Raw genomic sequence first — 27,964 nt, 5'->3', positions numbered from 1 at the left:
TACAGGGGTGGCCAAACTTGCTTAACTTAAGAGCCACGTAGAATAAATGTCAGATGTTTGGGAGCCGCAAGATACGAACATTAGATGTCTGAGAGCCACAAGACATGACCATCAGATGTTTGAAAGTCGCAAGAGAGAGGAAAGCAAATACAAAGGAGAGAGGTGGAAAGAAAACAACTTTAACTTTAAATGTGTTCTCCAACCTGCAAGCTAGCTTGGCTCAGAGAAGTGATTTTAAGAGACAAATGTCTTCTCTAAGCTGGCCAACAGGGCAGGGCTTCAAGCCTTCAAGAGCCACATGTGGCTCCCAAGCCACAGTTTGGCCACCCCTGATCTAGTAGATAGACTGTAACAAAATTGTAATGATATAGTGAACCAATTGCTTATTTAAACAAACAGAAAAGCCTCCCCCAGGTGGCTGAGTTAAGGCTGCCAATTTGCAGTTGGGGGAGGGGGTTCCCAAGTTTGGAGGCCCTCCCTCTGCTTCAGGGTCATCAGAAAGGGGTGGGGGGGAGAGAGGAGGGAAATGTCTACTGGGCACTCCATTATACTCTATGGAGATCAATTCCCACAGAGTATAATGGAGAATTGATCCGTGGTTATCTGGGGCTTGGGGGGGGGGGCTGTTTTTTGAGACAGAGGCACCAAATTTTCAGCATACCATCTGGTGCCCCTCCTCAGAACGCCCCTATGAGCTCCAAAAGAGGGTGCCCATAACCATTATTTCTAGTGGAGGGAAGGCGTTTAAAAGGTGTGCAGTTCCTTTAAATGTGATGTCCAGAACTCCCTTTGGAGTTCAATTGTGCTTTTCACACCCTTGCTCCCAGCTCCACCCTCAAAGTCCCCAGATATTTCTCGAGTCAGACGTGGTAACCCTAGGCTGAGTGGGGTAGTAGAAATGGCTTGAACTGTAACAGGGAAAATGTGAGGAAACCTATCATGGAAGTCCTGTTGCCACAGCATTTAATTGGTAGCCACACCAGCAGTGAGAAACCCTGTGGAATTGTTGCCATGTGGAAGACTCTGCATGCTGTATTCACCAGGCAAGCAGCTCTGTTCTGTACCAAGTGAAGCTGCTGAATTGTCTTCAAGGTCAGCCCCACATAGAGTACAGGACAGTAATCAAGCCTCAAAGTTCCAGAAGTATAGTAAATGTGCCTAGAGGAACTGCATCTAAGAACGAAAGCAGTTTCCCCACAAGATTCAGTTTCAAGAAAGCTATGTTCATTCCTACATTTATTTGGCTTTCAAACAGCAAAGGAGAATCCAGTAAAATCACCAAACTTTTCACAGATTCACTCAAATTCTGTACCACATCTCTATCCTAAGTTGACAAAACCCTCGTTCCTATTTACAGATCTATTTAAAAGATTTCGACCTTTGTTGAACCAACTTACAAAATTGGAAAGACAAAACTACAATAAAATGAAATGCTAAAAACATAGCACAATCCTTGTTGGTTCAGTATGTGCAAACATCCGGACAAGACAGAAGAATTCTCAAAGCAAACATCATAAAATGACCAGCAAGGAACAGGTAAGCACTTCATAGAACTGAAAAAAGCCTCTTGAAAGGACAGTGCCTTACAAAAACTGCAGAATCTCAACAAAGAGGAGAATTTTACATACCTGTTGCAGGAGATGGAAGTCATTACAAAAAACTCCATAGTTCTAATCAAGGTCAATTGATCCTCTTGGAAGAAGGGAACTTCTAACAATTGTTGGGCTGAGCAGAATTAGTGACTGGGGTCAAAGGAGATATGAGAGTCCCAGACAGGGATGCCAGCTTCCAGGTGGGACCAGGGCTTATGTGATCAGGGCAAAACCAGCTTCTTAAACTCAGGGCAGCATCACAATTCAGTGGTTGAGTATCTGCTTGGCATGCAGAAAACCCAGGCACAGTCCTTGACCTCTTAAGTAAAAAGCATCAGGTAATGGATGATGGGAAAGACCTTTCTATGCCTGAGGAAAACTTGATGGAGAAAATGGCCATCTTGGAAGGTGGACTCTATGGTATTATACCCCACTGAAGTCCCTCCTTTCCCCAAACCCCAGTCTCTTTAAGCTCTATCTCCCAAGTTCCCAGATATTTCCCAACCCAGAGCCAGAAACCTACATTCAATAGAAAGCAACTTCATGTTTGTGCAGTGAGCTTGAACACAAACTGACAGCCGGTATAGCTGTTGTAGTACAGAACTTATAATGGTTATGCCAACTGCAGAAAATCAGGAGGCATTACTGCATTTCTGGGTTACTTCAAGGGCAGCCCTATGTACTGTGTGTTACAGTAGCCCAGCCTAGAGGTCATGGAAGCATGGGTCAGTGAAGTCAGCAGAGGGGAAATTTCCAAATAAGGTGCAACTTATGGAACAAACTGTTACCAGCTCCACCAACCTGTGGCTCAAAGAGCAAGGCATGTCCATAAGAAACCTCAGACTCTTCATCTCATTCAGTAGATTCAACCCCATTTGGAATGCGTGGCTAGGCCTTCCTGATCAACATCATCTCCATTTTGTCTGGCCTGGGGTCAATTTCAGCTTGTTTACATGAATTCAAACACTGGTGTCTGTCTGTCTGATTGCCTGCTGTTCTTGGTGAGACTCAGACCGATTTCCCACTAGCCTTATGCCGCTCTCACTTTCTTCTCTGCGGGGCTTCTGTTGGATTTCACACTACCTGCCCTGGGGCTGCAACTCGCTCCATCTCTTGCGCAGCAAACAAGATCCTCTAAAAACCAGTTTCTGTTTGCCATGTGAAAAAGGCAAAGCAAGTTGCAGCCCTGGAGCAGATAGTGTGAAATCCGACGGACGCTCCACAGAGAAGAGGAGCATGAGATCAGCATAAGGCTAGTAGGGAATTGGTCTCAAAGTGGATTACAAAAATTTCAAACAATTCCGTAAGGACAGTGTAAGAAATATAACAGTATTGAGACGGGGGAGGGGTTATATATATTTTGTTTGTAATTAATAGGGTTGCCCCCTCTGAGTTGGGAAATGTCTGGAGATGGGGGGTGAGGGTGGAGGGCATGCTTTAGGGAGGGGAGGGACTTCAGGATATAATGCCATAGAGCGGGGGGGGGGGGTGTTAAACTCATTTGTTATGAGGGCCAGATCTGACATAAATGAGACCATGTTGGGTCCAGCTATGTGTGTCATAAAATGTAATGCCACGTGGCGAAGATATAAACTTTATAAAGGACACAAACACAAAGATTTTTGAAAAGCTTAAAATAGAACATGCTTAATGCTTAAAACATTAGTACTTGTTGGTCTTAAAGGTGCTTTCTTTGTATCGCTCCCGTGTGATCCAGGGAACTAGACAAAAGAAGCTCTGGTTCTTTCCTTCCTTCCCCAGGGGACCAGGAGGGGGAGGAATGGCAGCCAATAGAAGAAAGAGAGGCTTGGCTCTGTAGGTCCTATGCAATTAAGCAAGCCCAGCAAAGCAAGCTGTGATGCAGAAGGAAGCAAGAGAGAGGGAGAAGGAAGCAGATGACAGCCAGTTGCTCGGGCCTGATAGGAGCCCTCCGGGGGCCTGATTTGGCCCCTGGGCCAGATGTTTGACACCCCTGCCATAGAGTCTTCCTTCCAAAGTGGCCATTTTCTTCAGGGAAACTAATTTTTGTCATCTGGAGACCAGTTGTAATCTCAGATCTCCAGCCACACCTGGAGGTTGGTAACCCTGGTTATTATCTTTGTTATATGTAAAAAACAATACAAATCTTTGTAATCCAAATATATTACACAGTTTTTCCCCTCTAAGATTTTAGTTAGAAAGTTAGAAAACAATGCATCTGGAGGCACCAACCTTGAAGATTAAGCCAAACACAGATTCAGGTGGTCTCATTCAAACAGCTCATATAAATATTTAGGAGCATTTGCCTGAGAACTGGACCTTGTGCAGCATCCCAGAGTAGTTGAGTAGCATCTCCCATGGAAACTTTTTGCCACCAATTTGACCGACTGGGAAAAGAAAGTAACAGAGAAGAGAAGATGTGGCTTCCCAGACGGCACACAGATGGCTTTGTTTTGTACTACAGACCAGAGCTTCAGCTAAAGTAGGGCTGCCAACTCCAGGCTGATTTCTGGAGATTTGGAGGTGGAGCCTGGGAGGATAGAATCTTGGGAAGGAGGAAGCTCAGTAGGGATGTGATCCCATAGACTCCAGCTGTGGTGTAGTGGTTAAGAGTGGTGGACTAAACTGGGAGAACCGGGTTTGATTCCCCACTTCTCCGCATGCAGCCTAGTGTTGCCAGCCTCCAAATGGGGTCTAGAGATCTGCTTTTATAACTGATCTTCAGCTGGCAAAGATCAGCTCCCCTGGAGAAAATGGCTGCTTTGAAGGGTGAACTCTGTGGCATTGATTGTCCCATGTTGAGGCCCCTCCCCTTCTCCCAAGCCCCCCCCCCTCTCCTGGATCCACCCCCAAAGTTTCCAGATATTTTCCAACACTGACCTGGCAACCCTAATACAGCCAGCTGGAGTGACCTTGTGCCAGCCACAGTTCTGTTAGAGCTGTTCTCTCAAGAGCAGTTCTCCAAGGAGCTCACTTGGACCCACCTACCTCACAGGGTGCCTGTTGTGGGGAGAGGAAGGGAAGAAAATTGCAAGCAGCTCTGACTCCTTTGGGTAGAGAAGGGAGGGTATAAAATAACCAAAGGTGCCATTTCTTCCTTTCCAGTCCCAGAGATAGACAGCACACCTCTTTGTATTTGTTGCTGGGGAGCAGAGGCAGGATGATGCTTTTTCAGCCTTTCTGTCTGTGGGCTTCCTAGAGATAACTGGTTGGCCACTGGACTAGACAAGCCTTTTGCTTGATCCAGGATGGCTCTTCTTATGATCTTATGTTCCCTAAGGGAACTGATCTCTGTAGTCTGGAGGCCAGTTATTCCAAAAGGACTCCAGGCCACACCTGGAAGTTGGCAAGCCTAGCTAATGGGCCATTTAAAAGATTAAACGCCTGCAAATTACCATGAGTTTGGCTGCAGTAGCTCAGTCAAGAGATAGGCTGTGGTCTCCTGCCTGGAGGCACCAGGCTGCCAGGCCCTGTGCTGAGCTCCCAGGTTGCTCTGCCAAGGATCTCTTCCCTTTATAAGCATGAACCAGTCTCCCTTGCAGCAAAGCACCCCTGCTCCATGCTACTCCCCCCATCCCTCCCTCCCAAGTAGGTAACAAACTTCATTGAACCTGTGTCATGTTTATTAACAGTTGGAGCAGTAGGCAGGCCACACTGTGCCAGGTTACTACTGAAATATTAGCATCCACTCCTTGGCAGTTGGCTCCAAAGGGGACGGTGCCTGCTCCCCCATCCCTCTGATGGAGATCGGCTGAGTTCCTGCCGGCTCTGGGCAGAACTCTGCAAGCTCCAGTCCAGGTTTTGCAACAGTCGCAATATTTTGGCAGGATATTGTCTTAGGAGGTGGTACGAGTGGGGTGGGATTCCCTTCTGCCGGAGTGTGCACTGGATGCCTTTTTTGCAAAGAGCGGAATAATAGATACGTATGAAGGAATGATAATGGAGATGCGAGGACAGCTGCCCAGGTGAACGGAGAGGCTGGGATCTGCAGCACCGCAGCCGGGAGTTTATGAATAGTACAAATGGCTCAGATATGATCACATTCTTGTTTTGCTCAGCATGCACCGAGAGCAGTGTGGGCTGATGGAGTATGAACGAGCCCAGACAGCCTTTGCAAGCTGCAATCGGGCAGATCGGAGACGGCATCACGTCTGTCTGCAAAGCTGGGGGAATCTTTAGCTTGCTTGGTTTTGGAAGGAGAAAGGCGAATCCTTTTTTTTTTTTTTTTTAAACCAAACCTAAACTGAAGGTAAAACAAAAATGAGCAGAGAAGAAAACTAGTGGTGCTGGATAACTTCCTTTTTTCTGGAGGAGTTGTGATGGCCATAGGATTTGGAGGCTAATTGGAATAGCCGAGAGGGCTCTGTTGGGCAAGCCGGGAGCTACTTACAGCTCAGAGGTAAGAAGGTTTAGAGGGACCTGAGGCAGTCTGGCTGGCTGGCAGGGGGGTGTGCTTGAGGGCAGCATGCCTTGTGAAGCAGGGATCACACCGCTGGTAAGAGTGGGAAGCCACTGTGGCACGCAGGATTCACCTTGCTGTCAAACCAGGGGAAGAGAGGTTTTCTGCTAGGGAATGATCGGAACATCTCAGATGAGAGATCCCCAGTGGAACCACATAAAGAAATGGTACACTTTCCAGGAATGGCAGTTTTGACATACATTATCCAGTGTTCTTATCTAAGACATACTGACAAAATCATATATTTAGTTGTGTAAGCGCTAGGGGTGGTGATTGCACATTGCACCTAATGAAGTTCTTCCACACTGACCCCCAAGCCCAAGGCTGAGTTTTTGGAAAGGTTTGTTTTATCTCGTTAAGCTGAAGCTCAATGGGTTGCCATCAAAGGGTGGAGACAGACAGTTGTTTGGATGAGCATTTGAAGTGGCTCTGGGAGTACAAAACTCATTTTCCTGTTGCCTTTGATGAAACTTGCTGTTGTTGTGCTGAGATGCGTGTGTTCCCCACAGCTTTCCACAGGGGTGATACATCAGGTCATTGTCTGCTTCCTCCAGTCAGAGGAGAGGGCTGAAGGTGGGCAGGGAAGTACCCTTCCCCAAGGGGGCAATGCTTGTTTCTGTTCTTCTGCTGTAATCTCTGGTTGAAGAGGTTTTTGTAGGATCATACTGGTGGGAGAAGGTGCACCCATCAGAAGTGCTGATGCTTCTCTACCTCTGTCTTGTACCTTCAGCTCTGCCTTGACCTAGATCAAGGGTGGGCAGACAGCGGCTCAGGAGCCACATGTAGCTCTTTCACACATATTGTGTGGCTCTCAAAGCCCCCACTGCCCTGTCAGCTGGCTTGGAAAAGGCATTTATCTCTTTAAATCACTTTGCCAAGCCAGCCAGCAGCTTGGAGAATGCATTTAAAGTTGCTTTCTTTTGACCTCTCCCCCATCTATTTTGCTCTCTGACATCTGACATTCATGTTTTGTGGCTCTCAAACATCTGACATTTATTCTAAGTGGCTCTTGCATTAAGCAAGTTTGGCCACCCTTGAGCTAGATGACCCAGACTAGCCCAATCTTGACAGATCTTGGAAGCTAAGTAGGGTCAGCACTTGGAAGGGCACCCGCCAAGGAAGTCCAGGGTTGCTACATAGAGGCAGGCAATGGCAAACCATCCCTGAAGATCTCTTGCCTTGAAAACCGTATGGGGTCAGCATGAGTGGGATGCAACTTGACGGCACTTTCCACCACCATCTCCAGGTAAAACTGAACAAGAGTCTGCAAAGGAATGCTGCATGATCCCCCTGGGTTACAAAGAAGAGGGCAGGCTTCCCGGCAGTGTGGCTAAAACTGCTCTACAAATGCTGGGCTTTGCCACCCTTCTGACAATTCACCACACCTGTGCTCCCAGATGTGGTGTGAATCACAACAACGTGAAAGAGAGACTTTTGCCCCCAGATGAGTAGCAGGTGTGTGTCTGGCCTCTAGCCCAAGGGCTGATCGCATGAAGGATCTCCCTGCATCCCCACCTGCTGCATCCTAGAACCCAGGGTGATGAGTGAGGACGGAATCCAGCCCTACAGCAAGAGCTCCCACACCCAAAGAACCACACCTTGGAATCTGGGGGCGGGTGGTGAAATATCAGTCAGAACTGTTTGCAGCTCCACAGCACTTCTTACACGGAGATTCTCTGGCTGCTTGGGAAGAGGTAGTGGGGCATTAGAGTTGGAGATCAGAAGGACCACACGGAATCAAGGCAGTGAGGAGGGATACCAAATAATGAGAAAAAAAGCAATGGGAAGGCAAAGGTAGTTGCTGGGGGTGTGCAAGAAAAACCATTTTATTGCTTTTGTTTGTTTGTTTGGGAGGGACGGTGGCTCAGTGGTAGAGCATCTGCTTGGGCAGCAGAAGGTCCCAGGTTCAATCCCTGGCATCTCCAAAAAAGGGTCCAGGCAAATAGGTGTGAAAAACCTCTGCTTGAGACCCTGGAGAGCCGCTGCCAGTCTGAGAAGACAATACTGACTTGGATGGACCAAAGGTCTGATTCAGTATAAGGCAGCTTCATATGTTCATATGTTCAAGGAAAGACTAATTCCCAGCAATGGGGAGCTTCAAAGTCAGTGGTGGTGGAAATGCTGTCAAGTTGCAATGTTTTCAAGGCGAGGGACAAACAGTGGTGGTTTACAGCTGCCTGCCTCTGTGTAGAAACCTCGGACTTCCTCAGTGGTCTTCCATCCAAGTACCAACTAGGGCCGACCCTGCTCAGCTTCCGTGATCTGTGGAGATCAAACTAGATTTGTCCAGCCAGGTTGGGGTGAAATTGGCATCGTAACCTTAATGAAACTGGACAAATGCATCAGCAGCCAATTCCCCCTCCCTAATGGCTCAAACCTGAATTAGTGGACAACACCCCATTGCCTCCAACAACAGCAAGCACAAACGACCTGTAAACTCTTAAACCAAGGAGAACTTTTGCCCCTCATGCCCAACATCTTTTCCTCAGAGCCAGCACCTCCCAAGACGAATTTCCTATGGATTTTGTCATGTTCAGCCAGCCTTGCAAACCCATCAGGACATAAATCAGATCATTGTGCACTGTGCAGAAAGAATCTCTTTGCAAGAGGTGTCCAGCCCCATTCCTCCCTCCACTGGATGTGTAAACTGTCTGTCTCTGTTCCAGCACCACTCTGCTTGTGGTCAGAGTGGGTAGCTGATGTTTGTGACAGATTAAAGAACAGTTGGCGAGAGCTCTTTAGTGCTAACTTTTCCTGAAATTGTGCAAGCAATTCGGGCAGATTTTTCACTCTGAGCTTGTATTTGGCAGCTAATTCCTTTGCTGCTGGCATCAGGGAAGAAGGAGCTGGGAACTGCCCCAGTTCTCTCAGCCCTTTCCTCTTCACATCTGCCTAAGAACCACAGCTGGAAAGGGGCAGATGTGCCCATAGTGGTGTATAACTATGAGTTTGATAAAGGACACATGAAACTGCCTTATACTGAATTAGACCATTGGTCCTATGTCAGTATTGTCTACTCCGGCTGATAATGGCTCTATAGGGTCTCAGGTTGAGCTCTTTCATATAATCTAATTCCTGACCGTTTTAACTGGAGATGTGGGGGGGGGGGGGTTGAACCTGTATGCCAAGCAGATGCTCTACCATTGAGTCACAGCCCCTCCACCCAGGGCCAGGTAGGACTCTGGGAACAGGATATGGTGGATCTGTTTCTTTTGGTTGCAGTATAGTCAACAGAGAGCAGTCCCCTCTGGGGAAAATGGGTGCTTTGGAGGTTGGCCTGGTGCCATTATACCCCACTAAGGTCTCTTCCTTCCCCAAACCCTGCCCTCCCCAGGCTCTGCCCACAAATCTACAGGAATTTCTCAACCCAGAGCTGGCAACCCTAAACTCTGCTACATGAGACAGAGCCTGCAATCTATATTACCAAGTAATTCAGTGGGACAGAGCTAGGATTGCCCTAAGAAAAACACAAGGATGAGACAGCAGAGGGCAGCCGATCTTCTCTGGAGGCTGAAGAACAGGAATCGCCAGGAATTCACCAACCTGGAGCTGGAAACCCTGTAAGCGTTGATCCTTGGACAGCTTGCAGAGCAGAGGCAAGTGTGGTCGTGAAGGCAGGTAGTGAGCAGAACAGCCTGGATTTGAGGCTGCTTCTAAAGGGGGGAAGATGCAGCAGGGACACATGTCTCTGTGTTCAGTGTGGCAAGCACTCTCTTCATGCCGTCATTCCTGCAAGTCTTCCTCTCTCCAGTGCCCCTCCTTCTATTGTTTCTTCTGTTGGCAGGCTGGGGTGTTGCTAGGGTTACCAACTTTCAATTGGGAAATTCCTGGAGATCTAGGGGTGGAGCCTAGGGAAGGAAGGGTTTGAGGCGGGCGGGAAGGACCTCAGTGGGGTATAATTCCATAGAGTCCAACCTCAAAAGCAGCCATTTTTCTCTTGGGGGACTGAACTCTGTCATCTAGAGATCAGTGGTAATTCCAGGCAATCTCCAGGCCCTACCTGGAGGTTAACAGCTCAAGGTGTGGCCTTACCAATCAGACCCAGTGTGATGGATGGAAGCCCTTGTGGACAGTTAGCAAAAAGGCCAGTACTGGAGCTATGTGTGCACCACTGCAGAATGTAAATCGGCAATGTGTCTCATTTTAATGCTTCCCCTTTAGTGTTAACCTTTTCTGAAATAGCTGTAGATGCTTCAAATCTCCCTTCAATTAAAATATTAGCACATCAGAGACTTTGAGCCCTGCTGGGCTAGTTAGCTGTTTTCAGGGAACTACAAGAGAACTCTGAAAAAAGTAAGCTCTTCCCTAGAGCCTGAGATAGCACTATCAGTCCCATCTTATCACTTCAGCATTTTTTCTCTGGACTCTGCAGCTAGGGTTGCCAGCCTCCAGGTAATACCTGGAGATCCCTCACTATTACAGTTGATCTCCAGACTATCAAGACTCATTCCCCTAGAGAAAATGGCTGCTTCAGAGGGTGGACTCACTGGCATTATACCTACAGAGGTCCCTCCTCTCCCCAAACTGTGCCCTCCCTAGGCTCCACCCCCAAAATCTCCAGGTATCTCTTAACCTTGAGCTGGCAACTTTATCTGCGGCATACATGGGCCAGGCCTTGGAGGAATGCAAGGTGTGATTGCATGACTAGGCCATCCCATTGAGAAAGCAGTCCAAGGTGGGTGCGGCTTTCAGAACACAAAGTAGGAAAAGCACCTTCATCAACGACGCCAAAGTCAAAGAAAAATGAGAGCCCTCTAAAGAAGTCTGCATGGTCACATACAAAGTCAAGGGAGGAGCTGACCATCAAGAAGGGCTTTTGTAGGAAACAGAAGTGGAGAGAAGACACTCAGGAATATACTTGCCAACCTCCAGGTGGGGCCTGGAGGTCTCCTATTATTACAACTGATCTCTAGGGTTGCCAAGCCCCAGGTGGGGGCAGGGGATCCCCCGGTTTGGAGGCCCTCCCCCCGCTTCAGGGTCATCAGAAAGCGGGGGAGGGGAGGGAAATGTCTGCTGGGAACTCTGTTATTCCCTATGGAGATTTATTCCCATCGAAAATAATGGAGAATTGATCCACGGGTATCTGGGGCTCTGCGGGCCCTGTTTTTTGAGGTAGAGGCGCCAAATTTTCAGTATAGTATCCAGTGGTTCTCCCCAAAATACTCCCTAAGTTTCAAAAAGATTGGATTAGGGGGTCCAATTCTATGAGCCCCCAAAGAAGGTGCCCCTATCCTTCATTATTTCCTATGGAAAGAAGGCATTTAAAAGATGTGCAGCCCCTTGAAATGTGATGGCCAGAACTCCCTTTGGAGTTCAATTATGCTTGTCACACCCTTGCTCCTGGCTCCACCTCCAAAGTCTCCTGGCTCCACCCCCAAAGTCCCCAGATATTTCTTGAATTGGACTTGGCAACCCTATCTCTAGGTGATAGAGATAAGTTCCCCTGTAGAAAATGGCTGCTTTGGAGGGTGGAATCTATGAAATTGAACCCCACTGAGGTTCCCACCTCCTCAGCGCCCCTCCCCCCAGTTCCACTCTCAAGATCTTTCCAACCCAGAATCAGCAACTTGACTTGGGATGTCTACTGAGGAGGAAGAAGAAGATATTGGATTTATATCTGAGTCTCAGAGTGGTCACAATCTCCTTTACTTCCCCCCCCCCCTACAACAGACACCCTGTGAGGTGGGTGGGGCTGAGAGAGTTCTAACAGAAACTACCTTTTCAAGGACAACTACTGCGGGAGCTATGGCTGATTCAAGGCCATTCCAGCAGCTGTAAATGGAGGAGCGGGGAATCAAACCTGGTTCTCCCAGATAAAGAATCTGCGCACTTAACCACTACACCAAACAAGGCGCAGCTTGGGCTTTAGGGATCATGTTGGGAAATGCAGAGTTCAGACAACAAAGAAAAGGAAGGAAGGTAATATATGAGATCAGATGGGAAAATGTTAACAGGTGCAAAAAGTGGGCAGAACTGTTCCTTTCCCACTTTACCTCCATCTTCCCCCAACTGGATGTAACCAAGCAAAAGTGTGTGTACATAGTGAGGGAACAGGATTCCAGTTTAGGATTGAGAACGACATTCTGGAAGACTAGGCAAAGATCAGGAATCAGGCAAATGTTGTGCCAGGGAAGACTTAGGTACCTTAAATAAGTTCATTCAATGACTTGCATCCTAGGATGTTAGGCTTGCCAACCTCCAGGTGGAACCTGGAGATCTCCCAGAATTACAGTTGATCCCCAAACTACAGAAATCAGTTCCTTTGGAGAAAATGGCTGCTTTGGAAGTTGGACATTATACCCTGTTGAGGTCCCTCCCCTCCCCTCCCCAAACCCCACCCTTCCCAGGCTCCATCCCCCCCACAAGTGTTCAAGAATTTCTCTACCCAGAGTTGGCAGTTCTGTATGGGCATTTAAAGGAAACTTTGTGATGTACTCTGAGAACCTCTGTTGTCTTTCAGACATTCTGGAGGACTAGGCAAAGACCAGGAATCAAGCAAATGTCGTCCTGATCTTCAAAAAGGAGGATCTGAGAAACTACAGACAGGTCATTCATTTTAGTTATTTAATTTATACCCCGCCCTACCCCACAAATGGGCTCAGGATGGGTTACATCATAAAACCTTCAGACAATAAACCATAAAACTATAAATAGTATCAACAATTAATTCAACAATCAACAATGTCAATCTGACATTGATACCAGGTAATATATGAGATCAGATGACAGAGCAGTCGAGTCTGTAAGCATCTTGAAAACAATCCACTGATTATGAGAAGCCGGCATGGATTTGTCAAGAATAAATCCCAGCAGACTAATTGTATCATGTTTTAGGTTACTAGCCTAAATTGCTCTTGGAAATACCATGAATTCAATAGATCTTGATTTTTGCAAGATATTTGGCAAAGTCCCGCTGAGGTCCTGCAGTAGTAGTTTGATGTAGTGGTTAAGTGCATGGACTTTTACCAGGTTTGATTCCCCACTCCTCCACATGCTGGAGTGACCTTAGGTCAGTCATAACTGTCAGAGCTGTTCTATTCAAGAACAGTTCTCAGCTCTCTCAGCCCACCTACCTCACAAAGTGTCTGTTGCGGGGAGGAAAAGGAGATCGTAAGCTGCTCTGAGACTCCTTTGGGTAGTAAAGGGTGGGGTATAAATCTCTTCTTCTTCTTCTACATGTGAAAATAACCTTCAGTGAAGGCACTCATTTAAATGCACGCCAGCTCCAGACCTGTTAAAGACATGTTACAGTAGGAGGTAGGTTGCCACTTCACATTGCTTGCAGGAACATAGACTCCCCAAATAACCCTGCCTGGCCTGAATTGCCTTAGAGCAAGGTGTAGGCTTCCCTTTAAGTGTGCAACTGATCAAAACCCATGTTAAAGACATGGGGCAACACCCAGTAGGAGCATCCCAGCAGGATTCTTCTCTTGCACACTGAAATGAATGGCATTTGCAAGGAAAGCTTGCAGTAGAGATACACTTCCAGATGTTAATTTTGTTAAATGTGTGCCTGTGTTAAAAGTGTCTATAAAAGTTCATGAGAATCAAGTTTTGAGTCCAGAGGCACCTTTAAGACCAACAAAGTTTAATCCTGGGTATAAGCTTTCATGTGCACACACACTTCTTCAGATGCACGCAAAAGCTTTGTTGGTTTTAAAGGGGCCATTGGACTCAAACTTTGACCTGTTGCTTCGGACCAACATGGCTACCCTCTTGAATCTATAAAAATCCATATTGGATGCAGATGTGTGCTGAATTCTCCCCATCTATCTGTCTTCTCAGGCCTCCCTGCCTAACATTCTCCTTTGTCTTCCCCTTAATGGGGCAAACTCCAAAAGAAAACTCCTTTGGCGATTCCTGCTTGGATTCTTCTATGCCTGAGCCGCCCTCCCCTCCTTGGTTTACATCATCACGAAGCCCGGAAGGCCAAAGATGTTGAGGCATCTGATAGTGTTTGCAACACAGGCTGCCTTAAACAGCTTTCCAAGTCCAAAGCCAGGCAGGATTCAATTTATACAAGCAGCTCCTTGTTTATTTGAAGTCTACAAACACATACACACGATACACACCAGCTGAATGACGCAGTGTCACCCTAAGTGCAAACACATGCTTGATGCCAATACAGTGCGGCAGCCTTGGCAACCCACCTGAGCAGTGACAGCAGGGGAGAAGGTCCCGTGCCCTCACTTGGATGGCCTTTTCCCACAACAAACTGTGCTTCTGATGCCGATGGCTTTCCCCATCACTGTCAACCTATACTGGGGATATATGGAGGATGCAAGTCATGGTCAGGCTGGCACATGGCTGAAAACCAGGGCCCTCCAGCCCATCCATCCTAGTGGCAGCTGCTTCAAGGTCAGCATTTCCAGTCTGGAGGGACATAAGAACATAAGAGAAGCCATGTTGGATCAGGCCAATGGCTCATCCAGTCCAGCACTGTCACACAGTGGCCAAGGTGCCATCAGGAGATCTGTTAATGGGGCCAGGGCACTAGAAGCCCTTCCACTGTTACCTCCCAAGCACCAAGAATACAGAGTATCAATGCCCCAGGCAGATGGTGCATTCACATGACATTAAATAATGTGTTTTACGTCCAGATTTTTACAGTGCAAGAATAGCAAAATCTGGATGTAAAACACATTATTTAGTGTAGTGTGAATGCACCTAGAGAGTTCCATCTATACCCTGTGGCTAATAGCCACTGATGGATCTCTGCTTCATATCTTTATCCAATCTTGAAGCCATCTATGCTTGTAGCTGCCGCCACCTCCTGTGGCAGTGATGTGTGGCATGTTAGTCAAGGAAACTGTTCAATGTTGGGGTTGCCCACCTCCAGGTAGGGCTGGAGATCTCTTAGAATCACAACTGATCTCCACACAATAGAGATCAGTTCCACTGGAGAAAATGGCTGCTTGGAGAGTGGACTCTGTGGCAAAATGGACTCTGGGAAGACAATACTGACTTTGATGGACCAAGGGTCTGATTCAGTATAAGGCAGTTTCATATGTCCACCTTCCTCAGACTCTTCCCCCAAGTCTCCAGGAATTTCCAAACCCAGAGTTGGCAACCCTGTTTAATGTACAGAAAGAATCAACATTTTGTCTGTATAATCCTAGGCACATCCCACTGAATTACTCCCTAATAAGTATCCTTAGGATTGCAGCCTCTGTCTCATGTAGCACAGCACAGGATTGCCAGCTCCGGGTTTGGAAATTCCTGGATATTTGTGGGTGGACCCTGAGGAGGGCAGAGCTTTATTAGGGAAAGGACCTCAGCAGGGTAAAATGCCATAGAGGCTACCTTCTCAAGTGGCCATTTTCTCTAGGGGAACTAATTTGTATAGTCTGGAGAGCAGTTGTAATTCCAGGAGCTCTCCAGGCTCGCCTGGGAGGCTGGCAACCCTGCAACACAGATGTCACATTACAGCAGCAGAAATTCCATCTGGGAGCTTGTTTTTACACAGGAAAGGAAAGGAAAGGTCCCCTGTGCAAGCACCAGTCGTTCCCGACTCTGGGGTGACGTTGCTGTCACAACGTTTTCACAGCAGACTTTTTACAGGGTGGTTTGCCATTGCCTTCCCCAGTCATCTACACTTCCCCCTCCCCCCAGCAAGCTGGGTACTCATTTTACTGACCTTGGAAGGATGGAAGGCTGAGTCAGCCTTGAGCTGGCTACCTGAAAACCCAGCTTCCACTGGGGATCAAACTCAGATCATGAGTTTTTACACAGTAAACTGCCTAAATCATCCTTACAGGAAGCAGTCTACAGATTTAGAGCAGCAGAGAAGAAAGAAGGCAGGGAGCAAAGGTTTCACTTTCCAATTAACCCACTTTCTGTTTTCCTTCCAACTGCTTTAGTGCAAGCAGAGAATCTCCACACAGCTCCGTGCTCACCGTGTGCAGACACTCCAGATGGGACTTAACTTTGCAAGCCCTCCAGCTCCTTATGGGGACTACAACATAAGAGAACCGTGACCAAGACCCTGACTTGTGAAGACGGTCTCTTATCAGGCGTCATGTACAGACTCGTGCTTCTGATTCAGCCGCAAAGACATTAGGAGAAGGGTTGAGACACCCCCTACATCTCCCACTTGTGGATCGGAGTCTGCCAGTCACGTTGCCTTCAAGGGCCCACGCTGCTGGGAAGTTACTATGCAGCTTGGACTATTTATAGTGGTGGTTTTTCTAAACTCAGTGGATCTCATGGGCAGTGACAGCAGCCGCAGCAAAGCACTGAAAGGCAAGAGGCAAAGGCGAAGTACGTATGAGAGCCCCTTTGAATGGCGAGTCGCTCTGAAACAGACCTGTGCTTTGCTCTCCTTCTCCCAATACATTTGCAGGCATCTTAGGGGTGACAGAAGACACCAGGAGGTCAGCAAGCAACATAGAATCCACCCTTTGTGCTGTTTTGTATGGATTGGCATCATGGCTGAGATGGGAAGGGAAGGTCTTCAGGAAGCAAACCAGCCCATTTTCCTCCTTTTCTAAATGAGCAGCCCTTATGTCAACCCAGAACTGCTTTCATGCATGTTGGGTAATGCACTTTTGATACACTTTAACAATAATTTGCAACTGGATTTTCATTTTTCACACAGGAAAATCCAATTGCAAACGATCGCCTTGCACTGAAAATGCATAGAAAGTGCATCATCCAATGTGTGTGCAAGCAAGGCTCATGCACGGAAATTTTATTTTAGCGATGTTTTTAGTGTTTGGAAAAGTGTGGGTTTAATACTGCAGCCAAAAGCGCCATGCCTTATCTGGAAAAACTTTTCTTAGAGTGATGCTCATAAACCAAAAAGGGCAGTGTGTCTGTCTTATGGAGCGTATAAGTGACAGAAACTGTGTGTGTGATTGAGGGCAGAGAGTAGCAATGGTTGGACATTCTAAGATGTTCCAACCTCTGCCAAATGCATGGGCTTTAGGATTCCAAGATAATCTCAAGGCCTTTGGTAGGTCTCCACTGGTGACAACCGTTTTGCTCAAAATCCATTTCCCCCCATTGGCTGGCTATTTATAATGTCTAGGGTTGCCAACTCCTGATTGGGGGGATTCCTGGAGATTTGGAGACAGAGCCTGGGGTGGGAGCTCAGCACAGGAGTGAGTTCCAACACAACCATTTGCTCCAGGGAAACTGATCTCTGTCATCTGGAGACCAGTTGTTATTCCAGGAGAGCTCCATGGCCTCCCCTGGAGTTGGCACCCCTCGTAATGTTTGTAGCTTTTCTGTGAGAAGAAGGACCTGAGAATATTGCCCCTGGATGTCAAGTAATCCTGACAGGAGAACAAATAAGAGAATTGTGATGCTCAGGGCAAGTGTTGCTTTTCCCTGCTTGCGTGGTAGAGTCTTCCTGTCCCAAAGCTGTTTACAGCCACGCTGGTCCAAAGTCCAAGAAAACAAACCAGCAGAGTATAATGCTATAGAGTCCACCCTCCAAAGTAGCCATTTTCTCCAGAGGTACTGCCATCTGGACATCACTTGTAATTCCAGGAAATCTCTGGGTGCCACCTGGAGATTGGCAACACTGGGCTGGATGTTCTAATTTTTTTAAAAAGTGGAGAGATAAAAAGAGATTATTCAGGTCACGTTCTTAAAGGCCCTTTCTTGTCAACGTCCCTTTCTGCAGAGAAATACTAACTAGATCTACCCTTGTAGAGGAATGGCACAGCAGGGGAAGAGCACTGCCTCGACAGGGACTTTTAGCCCCAACACGCCCACAACTCAAAGTTCACAACATGACAAAAGCCTTGCTGGGGGCTTAGGACTCCTTGCCATTCAAGACAAGCACATCTGCATATCCACCCAGCTGTGCAGACCATCCAGACAGCATTCGCACCAGCAATGAACAGTAGCAAAGCATCTTCTTTCTGAAGGTGTTAAAAGGGTTCTGTTTTGAGTGCTTGGAAAATGTGCAACTAAAGGGCAACCTTAAGTAAGTCTGTGTGTAAAAATGGGAGTAGCCATGACCTGGATGGGCCAGACTAGCCTGATCTCATCAGATCTCAGAAGCTAAGCAGGGTTGGTTCTGTTTAATACTTGGATGGAAGACCACTGAGGAAATCCAGGGTTGCTACGTAGAGGCAGGCAATGGCAAACCACACCTGGATCTCTCTTGCCTTGAAAACCCTACGGGATTGTCATAAATTGGCTGCAACTTAGTGGCACTTTCCACTAAAAATCAGATTGAGGAGTGTCTTAGGGAATTAAATAGATTCCTGGAGGATATGTCTATCACTTAGGGATTGTCTATGACTGAGGGGAACCTCCACATTCAGAAGTGCAACATCTCGGATTCCCAGTCAGGAGGCAATATCAGGGGAATGTCTCAGCCTCTGCCCTGTGGTTGACCATCCAGAGGAACCGGTTGGCCACTGTGTGAGATAGGATGCTGGACTTAATGGACTATTGATCTGATCCAGCAGGGCTCTTCTTATGTTCTTATGGTTATTGAGAAAGAAAAGGGAATATAGGGTAGAGAGACCCTGAAAGAGAAGGGGGAGGAATACAGTTTTATATGTGGTTTAAAGCATAAATTTATACAAGTGGTGTCCAAAGTAATCTGGAGCACCTGGTGCTGTGGCTGTCACTGAGCTCTTGGTAGGGCCTGGAGATCTCTTGGAGTTACAACTGATCTCCAGATGACAAAGATGAGTTTCCCCAGAGAAAATGGCTGCTTTGGAGAGTTATAACTCCACTGAGATCCTTCCCCTCCCCAAATCTCACCTTTCCCAGGCTGCATCCCCAAATCTCCAGGAATTTCTCAACCCAGAGTTTGTGTCCCTACTTGTGATTGTTATCATTCATTGGGACCAAGTCATGCCATGGAAGCCCTCAGGGTTGCCAATCCCCAGTTGGGGCAGGGGATCCCCTGGTTTGGAGCCCTTCCCCTGCTTCAGGGTTATCAGCAAGTGGTGGTGGGGGGAAATGTCTGCCAAGCACTCCATTATACCCTATGGAGACTGATCCCCATAGGGTATAATAGATAATCAATCTGTGGGTCTAGGTGGGGGCTGCTTTTTGAGGTAGAGACACCAAATTTTCAGCATAGAATCTGGTGCCTCTCCTCAAACAACAACCACCACCCAAGTTTCAAAGACTGGACCAGGGGGTCCAATTCTATGAGCCCCAAAAGAAGGTGCCCCCATCCTCCATTATTTCCAGTGAAGGGAAGGCATCTAAAAGGAGCTTGGTCCCTTTAAATGTGATGGCCAGAACTCCCTTTGGAGTTCAGTCATGCTTGTCACAACCTTGCTCCTGGCTCCACCCCTGATGTCTCCTGGCCCCATCCCCAAAGCCTCTTGGCTCCACCCCCAAAGTCCCCAGAGATTTCCTGAGCTGGACCTGGCAACCCTACTTGGGAGCCTTTTGCCTCTAGTAGGATTCCTGCCCCTAACCCCACCCCCTCCCCAAGAAATCTCTCAGGAATGTCCCAGCACTTGCTTTAGAGGAAGAATAAATAATGTGTTTAAAATAAAGTCCAAAAGATGTTGACTGGCTATAAACAAAAGGCAATGCTTGCATAATTAACCAGCATAAATAACCTGAGACAGTTTGTTTAAAAACCAGGCTGAGTTGTCTGTGGTAATTGATACCAGAAAGCAACACACACTTGGAACTGGATGTTTTGGTTGGCTGAAACAGAAAGGCCCCCGAGCAAGTCTGTGCCCAGAACTGGCCTTGTGCCCCAACCATGAGAAGTTGGAGTGCGAAGCAAGACAGAGATGGGGGAGTGATGTTAACGGGTCTGCAGTCTCTGTTGGAAAGGGCTGGCTGACTCTTCCTGAATCCTTGCGGGGCCTGAACTAAGACTGACTCCAGAGGAACCTGGCAAAGGCTGTGTGCTAACCTCAGCTCCCTTTCTTGTATAACAGCTGCTGTTCCTTGGCTAGGGCTGCCAACTCTGGGTTAGAAAATTCCTGAAGATTTGGGGGTGGAGGCAGGGGAGGAAAAGATTTAGGAAAGGGAGAGACCTCAGCAGGCTATAATGCTCTAGGGTCTACTCTCCTCAGCAGGATATTATGCTCTAGGCAGGGTCTACTCTCCAAAACAGCCATTTCTCCAGAGGAACTGATCTCTATTGCCTGGAGATCAGTTCTAATTCTGGGATGTCTCCAGACACCCAACTTTGCTCCTCTCCCATCTTAGACTGACCACAACAGTAAAGGATTAGAGGTTGCCTCTTCCTTGCTTGAGGGTGGAAGTAGGGTTGCCAACTCCAGCTTGCGAAATTCTATGAGACTGGGGGGGCAGACCCTGAAGAGGGCAGTTTGGGGAGGAGGGGAGAACTCAGGAAGTATGGGATTCTATTGGCTGCCCTCCAGAACAGTTATTTTCCCCAGAAGAGCTGATTCCTGTAATCTGGAAATCAACTGCAATTCCAGGAGAACTCCAGGCTGTACCTGGAGAATAACAACCCTACGTGGAAAGGCTGTGCTAGGAACTAGGAACCTCAGCAAACCAGCCTGAGTTCATCAGCCAGGGCTGTAATCTTTTGGGCAGATGCATCTCCCCTAGAGGCCCACTAAATATGACAGCAATAAAATGGATTAGTAATGGCAAATCTTCCTCACTGCAGCTGTGTCTACTGTGAATGCAACTGCTGTTCCTTTGGACCCACATAAAGGAAAGCAGAAACAACATGGAAGGAGCGAATATGGCTGGTCTCTAATCTCACCATCCCTCCCACAGCCATGGAATGCTGTTGCAGCTTTTAGGTGCAGAAGCTATTTCTATTCTACCCAGGGTTGCCAACCTCCAGGCAGAGCCCAGAGATCTCCTGGAAATTACAACTCTCTACAGATGACAAGAAAGAGCCCTGTGGTGCAGAGTGGTAAGCTACAATACTGCAGTCCAAGCTCTGCTCACAACCTGAGTTTGATCTCAGCAGAAGCTGGATCCAGGTAGCTGGCTCAAGGCTGACTCAGCCTCCCATCCTTCCGAGGTCAGTAAAATGAGTACCCAGCTTAAGTGACTGGGGAAGGCAATGGCAAACCACCCCGTAAAAAGGCTGCCATGAAAACGTTGTGAAAGCAACATCACCCCAGAGTTGGAAACAACTGGTGCTTGCACTTTACCTTTACAGATGACAGATCAGTTCCCCTGGAGAAAATGGCTGGTTTGAAGGGTGGATTCTGTGGGATTACAGCCCACTGAGTCCCCCCCCCCCAAATCCCACCTCCATCAGGCTCCACCCTCAATTCCCCAACATGGAGTTGGCATCTCCAATTCTGCCTTTCCATGAAGCTCAAGGCAGCATGCACGCAAAAACTCAGTTCTAAAGACCAGCCCTTTTCTACCAGAAGGCTGAAGTCACACGTGCCACTTAAGAGCGTCTCTCACACTGCATGAGTGAAAAACACAGTAAGTTGGTGTGCTTGTGTTGTCTGTTCGGAGTGATTGGCGACTTTGCATTGAGGTGGATTCCCAGTTGCATCCTAACTTCCCTATGTATTCCTTATTGCCTAGATTCACTGTAAGAACTGAAGAGTAGCAATGCAAACAGGTCCTCCATTTGAGGTCATTGTTGGGTAATGGCTTAATTTGGCTGAAGCTGACTTGACTTCTCTGCATGAGGACCTGAATTATTTCATTGTTTTCAATAAAGAAAAGGCCAGGTCCATCTAGAGAGAGAAACATGTTGCTTTATGTGTGACCACCCTCTGACAGAGAGAGGCTATTTTCTAGACATGAAAGGTTTTGATAAGAAGTTGCTGTGTTCTGAAAGTTCCTGACCTTCATTAGCCTGATCTTGTCAGATCTTAGAAGCTAAGCGGGGTCAGCCCTGACTAGTATTTGGATGGGAGACCTCCAAGGAATACCAGGGTTGTGATGCCCAGGCAGGCAAGGGCAAACCACCCACCTCTGAACCAGTTTGGTGTAGTGATTAAGTGTATGGACTCTTATCTGGGAGAACCAGGTTTGATTCCCCACTCTTCCACTTGCACCTGCTGGCATGGCCTTGGGTTAGCCATAGCTATTGCAGGAGTTGTCCTTGAAAGGGCGGCTTCTGTCAGAGCTCTCTTAGCCCCACCTCACAGGGTGTCTGTTGTGAGGGTGAAAAAGATATAGGAGATTGTAAGCCGCTTTGAGTCTCTGATTCAGCGAGAAGGGTGGGGTATAAATCTGCAGTCATCATCTTGCCTTGAAAACCCCACTGGGTCACCATAAGTTTGACCTGATGGAGATGGCCTGTGATCTTGTTCTAGGCTGCTTACAAATCTCTCCGTTGCTCTCTTCCAGTCAGCACAGAGATGAGCCAGGGGTGTGCCAAAGGATGTGAGCTGTGCTCTGAATTCAATGGGTGCCTCAAGTGTTCTCCGAAACTCTTCATCCTTCTGGAAAGGAATGACATCCGGCAGATTGGGATTTGTCTGCCCTCTTGTCCCGTGGGCTACTTTGACCTGCGCAACCCAGACATGAACAAATGCATCAGTAAGTGGGGGAGGGGAGGGGGGAGATCAGTGTTTAAGCCTCCCAAGCCAAGTTGGCGGGAATGGCCCACAGCGACATCATTGCCGTGTGTGTGTTAAGGGCCATCAAGTCACTTCTGACTTAGGGCAGCCTATGAAAGAATGACCTCCAAAACACCCTATCATTAGCAGCTGCTCATTCAGAGTGAAGGGTGGGGTATAAATCCAGTGTCTTATTCTTTCTATTTATTTTCTTCATTTCTACCTCGCCTTTCTCCCCAGTGGGGACCCAAAGCAGCTTACATTGTCCTCCTCTCTTCCATTTTATTTTCACAACAACCCTGTGAGGGAGGTGAGGCAAAGAGTATGGGACTGGCCCAAGCTTCCATGGCAGAGTGGGAATCTGAACCCAGGTCTTCCAGAGTCTAGCCCAACATGCTAACGATGAGGCTGCCTGATCCTGAAATCAGCCCCTGATCCATCAAAGTCAGTATTGTCTACTCAGACTGGCAGCAGCTCTCTGAGGTCTCAGGCAGAGGTCTTTCACATCACCTCCAGCCAGACCCTTTAACTGGAGATGCTGGGGACTGAACCTGGGATCTTCAGCATGTCAAGCAGATGCTCTGCCACTGAGCCACACCTCCTCCCCTTTGTGGCTCTTTGTCATACTGAACCTTCAGCCTTAGCTTCAGCAGATCTTTTCCTCCAAAATCTTTAACATTGAGGCGGGGAGACAGCTGTCCGGGGCCATTGTTGCAGTCCCCAAATTGGCAGGAGGCAAGACTGATGCAGGACCTCTTTCTCCTCTCCTTATTCTGGGATGGCCCCAAGGGGTTCTCTTGACCATTGTCATCTGATGGAAGGCAAACTACAGGCATCGTAAGCAAGAAATGTTACATTTGAAGGGCTAATTTGAACACTCTTGTTTTGCTTTTCTCCCATTGGACACAGAATGCAAAATTGAGAACTGTGAGGACTGTTTCAGCAGAAACTTTTGCACAAAGTGTAAGGAAGGCTTGTTCCTGCATAAAGGGAAGTGTTACACAGCCTGCCCTGAAGGCTTCTTTGCTGCCAACGGCACTATAGAATGCAGCAGTCCTGGTGAGTCCTGTGATCTGGCTGGGGGTGCAGGGCAGCGTTGCCAGCTCCAGGCTGGAAAATAACAGGAGATTTTGGGGATGGAGTTAGCAGAGGGTGGAGTTTGGGGAGGAACTGCAGTGGCATACAATGCCATACAGTCCACCTGCCAAAATGGCCATGTTCTCCAGGGGAACTAATTTCTGTCGCTTGGAGATCAGTTGTAATAGTGGGAGACAGGACCAGATCTACATGTTTTTTGAGAGGGGGCAAAATTAAAAAATGACGCCCCCTTATGGGCCATTCTGTCTTATGGTTCCATAGAATACAATGGATTCCATACCCAATTTGGCGCCTGGGGCAAGCACCCCCCTCTGCCCCCCCCCAGATCCGGCCCTGGTGTGAGATCTCCATCCACCACCTGGAGGTTGGCAACCTTAGGGCAGGGACTGCCTGTCTGTGCTGGTAGAGCACGTCCATTTTGCCTGGGGAGGGGGGAAGATGCTTCTGCTGGACTTCTGTCCTTCACATAAAACCCCAAATGTTAGGCCAGTTTTCCTAGGCCACATGTTCTCAGAGATAGAGGTGACTGGAAAAGCTAGTCAGTTTCCTGAGACAGAATCAGGTCTTGCAGAAGTAGAGTTGCTAGTTCCAGGTTGGGAAATACTTGAACATTTGGGGGGTGGAGCCTGAGGAGGATGAGGTTTGGCGCAGAATGCCATAGAGTCCACTCTCCAAAGCAGCCATTTTCTCCAAGTGAACTGATCTCTGTCACCTGGAACTCAACTGTAAAAGTGAGAGATCTCCAGCTGCCACCTGGACACTGACAACCCTAGAAAGCCAAAATGGCCTTCAGATGGGCTTAGGGTTGCAGACTCCAGTTTGGGAAGTTCCTGGCTGTTTGGGGGGTGGTGCCTAGGAAGGGATCTCAGTGGGGATGTGATGGCATAGAATCCAGGGGCGACCCTCCTGCTAGGCAACCTAGGTGGATGCCTAGGGTGCCAGGAGGGTTAGACTCCTCACCCCCTCCCGGTGCCCCAGGCAAGCACCTAGTTTGCCTTTTTCCCCAGCCCCCCGCCGCCTGCCCCTCCATTCCCTTCCCTCCCCCCCCCCCGCAGCTCCGCACCTCCCCGCCGCATCTCACCATCTCTCAGGAATAGCATCCTGAAAGGGCGACCCCCGCTGCCACTGACTCCTCCCTTCCCCACTTCCTGGATGGGAGAGGAGGCTGCGGGCGTTGCCCTTTCAGGACGCTATTCCTGAGATGGGGAGTGCAGCCTGGTCCTGCGCCGTGGTTTTACCTGCGATTCCAGTGTTCGGCCGGGGTCGGGGTGCTTTAGAGAGCCGGAACGTGGCGCTAGAGCCGGTTCCGGTGTTGAAATTGGCACGGGTGGGGGTGGGAAAGGGTCTGAAGGGAGGGAGGCGGCATGGCGGGGAAGCGCCGGGGGGGGGGCGCAGAGCTGCTGCGGGGAGGGGGGAGGTGCAGGGATGCCACCCCAATAGAATCCACCCTTCAAAGCTGACGTTTCCTCCTGAGGAACTGATCTCTGTAGTGTTGGAGATCAGTTGTAATTCTGCAGGAACTTTGGGCCTTATCTGGAGGTGGATAACCCTAGGAAATGCAGGGCATTTGCGGCATAACTTACTGTGGCTGATGAGTTCAACGAAACTCCTTGGTGCAAAGTGTATAGTTCCCATAAAGGGGGAAAGTGCAATATTTCCCAAAGCATGGAAATTCCTGAGAATGAAAGTATCCAAGAGAGAGACAGACAGACAGGGGAAGCCCCTTGAAGCATCTCAATGTCCCAGAATGGGTGTGTGTGTGTGCGGGGGGGGGGGGGTGTTGCTATTTGAGGCAATGGCTACTTCTCCCAAGCAGGCAGGCTGAAATGAAGACAAGTTTTTTTCCCTTCTCTTCTCTTCTTTGGGGCAGCACTATGTGAAATGGGTGAGTGGGGTCCATGGGGCCCTTGCTCCAAGAAAAAAAAACTGTGCGGCTTCAGGAGGGGCAACGAAGGGCGTTCCCGCAAGATCCTCCAGGCCCCCGCTGGGGATGCATCCTTGTGTCCGGCCACCACAGAGTTCCGGAGATGCACGGTGCAGAAGACCCAGTGCCCAGAAGGTAAGTAAGGTGCCACCTAACCCCACAGACTTCACCACTTGATTGGCAGGGATGCTTGGTCAGGTAGACACAATCCATTTGTGTTTGTTTTACCCACTGGAAAAATGTGGCTGAGTATTATAGTCTGATACATTTTGAAAATGGGCTTAAATCCATACCCATGACATACCCATCTCTTTCCACCTGCCTGTACATCTAAAAAAATTTAAAATGCTGTTACACAGGCCCAAGATGACTATAGAACACATCCACTTCTGAGTCAAAACATAAGCAGGATTTGCCCAGGTTTGTATTTGAATAGAAGACCACCAAACAAGCCCAGGCAATGGCAAACCACCTCTGCTTGTCTCTCAATCCCACAGGATTGTCATTAGCTGTCTGTGACTTAACAGCGCTTTATGAACATGCAATGGAATAGAGCTGCTCAGCAGAAGAGTAGCCAGTGTCGAGGCCAAGCATTCTTCCTTGCTTGTGGAAACTTTGTCTTTTTGTGCCCCACTCAACAGAATTGTCTTGGCAAATGTTTGGCTCTGAGTGGTGTATGTTCTGGATTGGAGCTACAGAACTCTCCACAACCATATGCCAATAACTCAGTCAGTTGGAGATGTTTGTCCATCCCTCTTCTGAGATCATTTTGGCTGGAAACTTTGTGCTTGAAATTGCACAGGTGCAAAGGTCCACTGCTCAGTAACCCTCTGCTTTTGTCAGGTACCTTTGTGGCAGACCCCCTCCCCATTCCTACTTCCCTGGCCGATCAGAATTGTGAGGCATCACGGTTCACCTCTCCATGACCCTCTAACACAACTGCCACCCGATCTGTCAAACCAGTAGGAACTCATCTCTTACTAGCCTATCTATCCTCATCCTCCTTGCCGGTCCCTCATAGCTAGGTTGATACAATCAAGGCCGGCCTCTCGTCAACTTAGCCCCCCAGGTATAGGCAACATCAGATCTGCCATGCTCCCCTAGAGCATGGCATGAAACTGCCCTGTGGCAGCTCATCCATCACAATCCCTGCTGCTCTTCAAAGCCAGGTAGGATGCAAGGGCCTATGGTATTATCTACGGAGGCAGCTGATAGGGGCTTTGTGGGGATTTAGTTTAAGTGTAATGAAGGTTAAGAGCAGAGAATAAAGAGTTTTATGAATTATGAGAAGCTGCTAGCAACTCTGATGCACTTTAGAAACTGATTCAGGCACCTCCCTGTGTGTGTCTCTGTGTGTGTGTGTTTTCATTGTCGTGTAAATCTTACTTTTCTCGCCGGTGCGTGGGTAGGACCCCACGACAGGGCTTAAAGGATAGGTGACAACCAGAGAGCATTACTGCCCCTTAAGGAAAATAATGGAGAAGGCCATCCCTCTCTCCATGTTGGCTAGGTTATAGGTAGTGTTCCCTCTAAGATGAGTTAGCGTGATCTAGCGCACAGATTTTTAGTCTCCAGCTTACACATTTTTGTCTTTGCTCAGGAAGGATGACCCCAGAGCACACTAATTTATGCAACCACTCACAACTTTAATGCCAGGAGCTCACAACTTTAATGCCAGGAGCTCACAAAGTAGAATTTTTGCTCACAAGATTGCAGCTTAGAGGGAAGACCTCATTGTAGGGTGAGGATTCCACACTTTTGGAATCCTGAATGTTTTCTAGCTGAGCAGCAGGTACAGTGTTTTGTTCTACCAATTCATCTGCCCCTTTCACTTTGTTCCAGGACAGAAAAAGAAAAAAGAAGACCAAGGCAGGCGAGACAACACAAACGAGGAGAGAAACCAAAAAAACGCCAGAGACAGCAGGCCTGGGGGCAAGAGAAGGAAAGGCCAACTAAGGGGAACAGCTGTGCCAATGACTTCTGCCCAGTAGCTGTCCCTCCAACAGTGGTGCGATGGCAAAACTTCATTGCTGCTATGTACATGGAAGCTTTACTGAACCAGAACACTGCACCAGGGCGCCACAAGACACAGCTGGACTCAGCACACAGGCACCGGCCCACATCTGTTCAATGTGTATTTGAAACATGCCTGTTCTTTGGGAGAGCAGCGAAGGACTCTCGTGGGTGACCCTTAAGCACCATGGACTTTCTGCTGGGACCTTAAGGGGAAAGGAACATTTCCAGCCAGAAGGGCCTTACAAGACTGAACATTCCCAGCTGAAGTGACTGGGATAGAAGAGAGTTTCTGATGCAGAGGAGGAGGCTGGAAGCCACTTGTTCAAAGCCTGGAACTGCACAGCGATTGCCTTTGTGTCTCGAGCTCTGTCGTTCATAATATATTTTAAATGTTTGTGATAAACATTCAAAACATTTCAGAATAAAAAAACATCGAAACAAA

At 48.1% G+C, this 27,964-nt stretch overlaps 1 protein-coding gene across 1 annotated transcript; it reads left to right on the top strand.

The window, feature by feature from the left end:
• The first annotated feature begins 1,355 nt into the window (after positions 1-1,355).
• RSPO1 (R-spondin 1) lies at positions 1,356-27,964 on the top strand. Its single transcript, XM_060258480.1, has 6 exons — positions 1,356-1,536; positions 15,891-16,290; positions 22,273-22,464; positions 23,394-23,543; positions 25,453-25,641; positions 27,349-27,964. Exons 2-6 carry the CDS (start codon positions 16,185-16,187, stop codon positions 27,495-27,497), a joined length of 786 nt encoding a protein of 261 aa, XP_060114463.1. The 5' UTR covers positions 1,356-1,536; positions 15,891-16,184; the 3' UTR covers positions 27,498-27,964.

Source organism: Heteronotia binoei, chromosome 17, assembly GCF_032191835.1.
Source record: "Heteronotia binoei isolate CCM8104 ecotype False Entrance Well chromosome 17, APGP_CSIRO_Hbin_v1, whole genome shotgun sequence".
Lineage (NCBI taxonomy): Eukaryota > Metazoa > Chordata > Lepidosauria > Squamata > Gekkonidae > Heteronotia > Heteronotia binoei.
The sequence above is the reverse complement of the archived record's forward strand: the minus strand, read 5'-3'. Positions and strand labels throughout refer to the sequence as shown.

Bases quoted from the DNA above. Each gene is read 5' to 3' on its own strand.
- RSPO1 (XM_060258480.1), top strand. From the start codon at position 16,185: ATGCAGCTTGGACTATTTATAGTGGTGGTTTTTCTAAACTCAGTGGAT. The intron at 22,465-23,393 runs GTAAGTGGGGGA...CATTGGACACAG, and splicing joins AGACATGAACAAATGCATCA to AATGCAAAATTGAGAACTGT. The intron at 23,544-25,452 runs GTGAGTCCTGTG...TCTTTGGGGCAG, and splicing joins TATAGAATGCAGCAGTCCTG to CACTATGTGAAATGGGTGAG.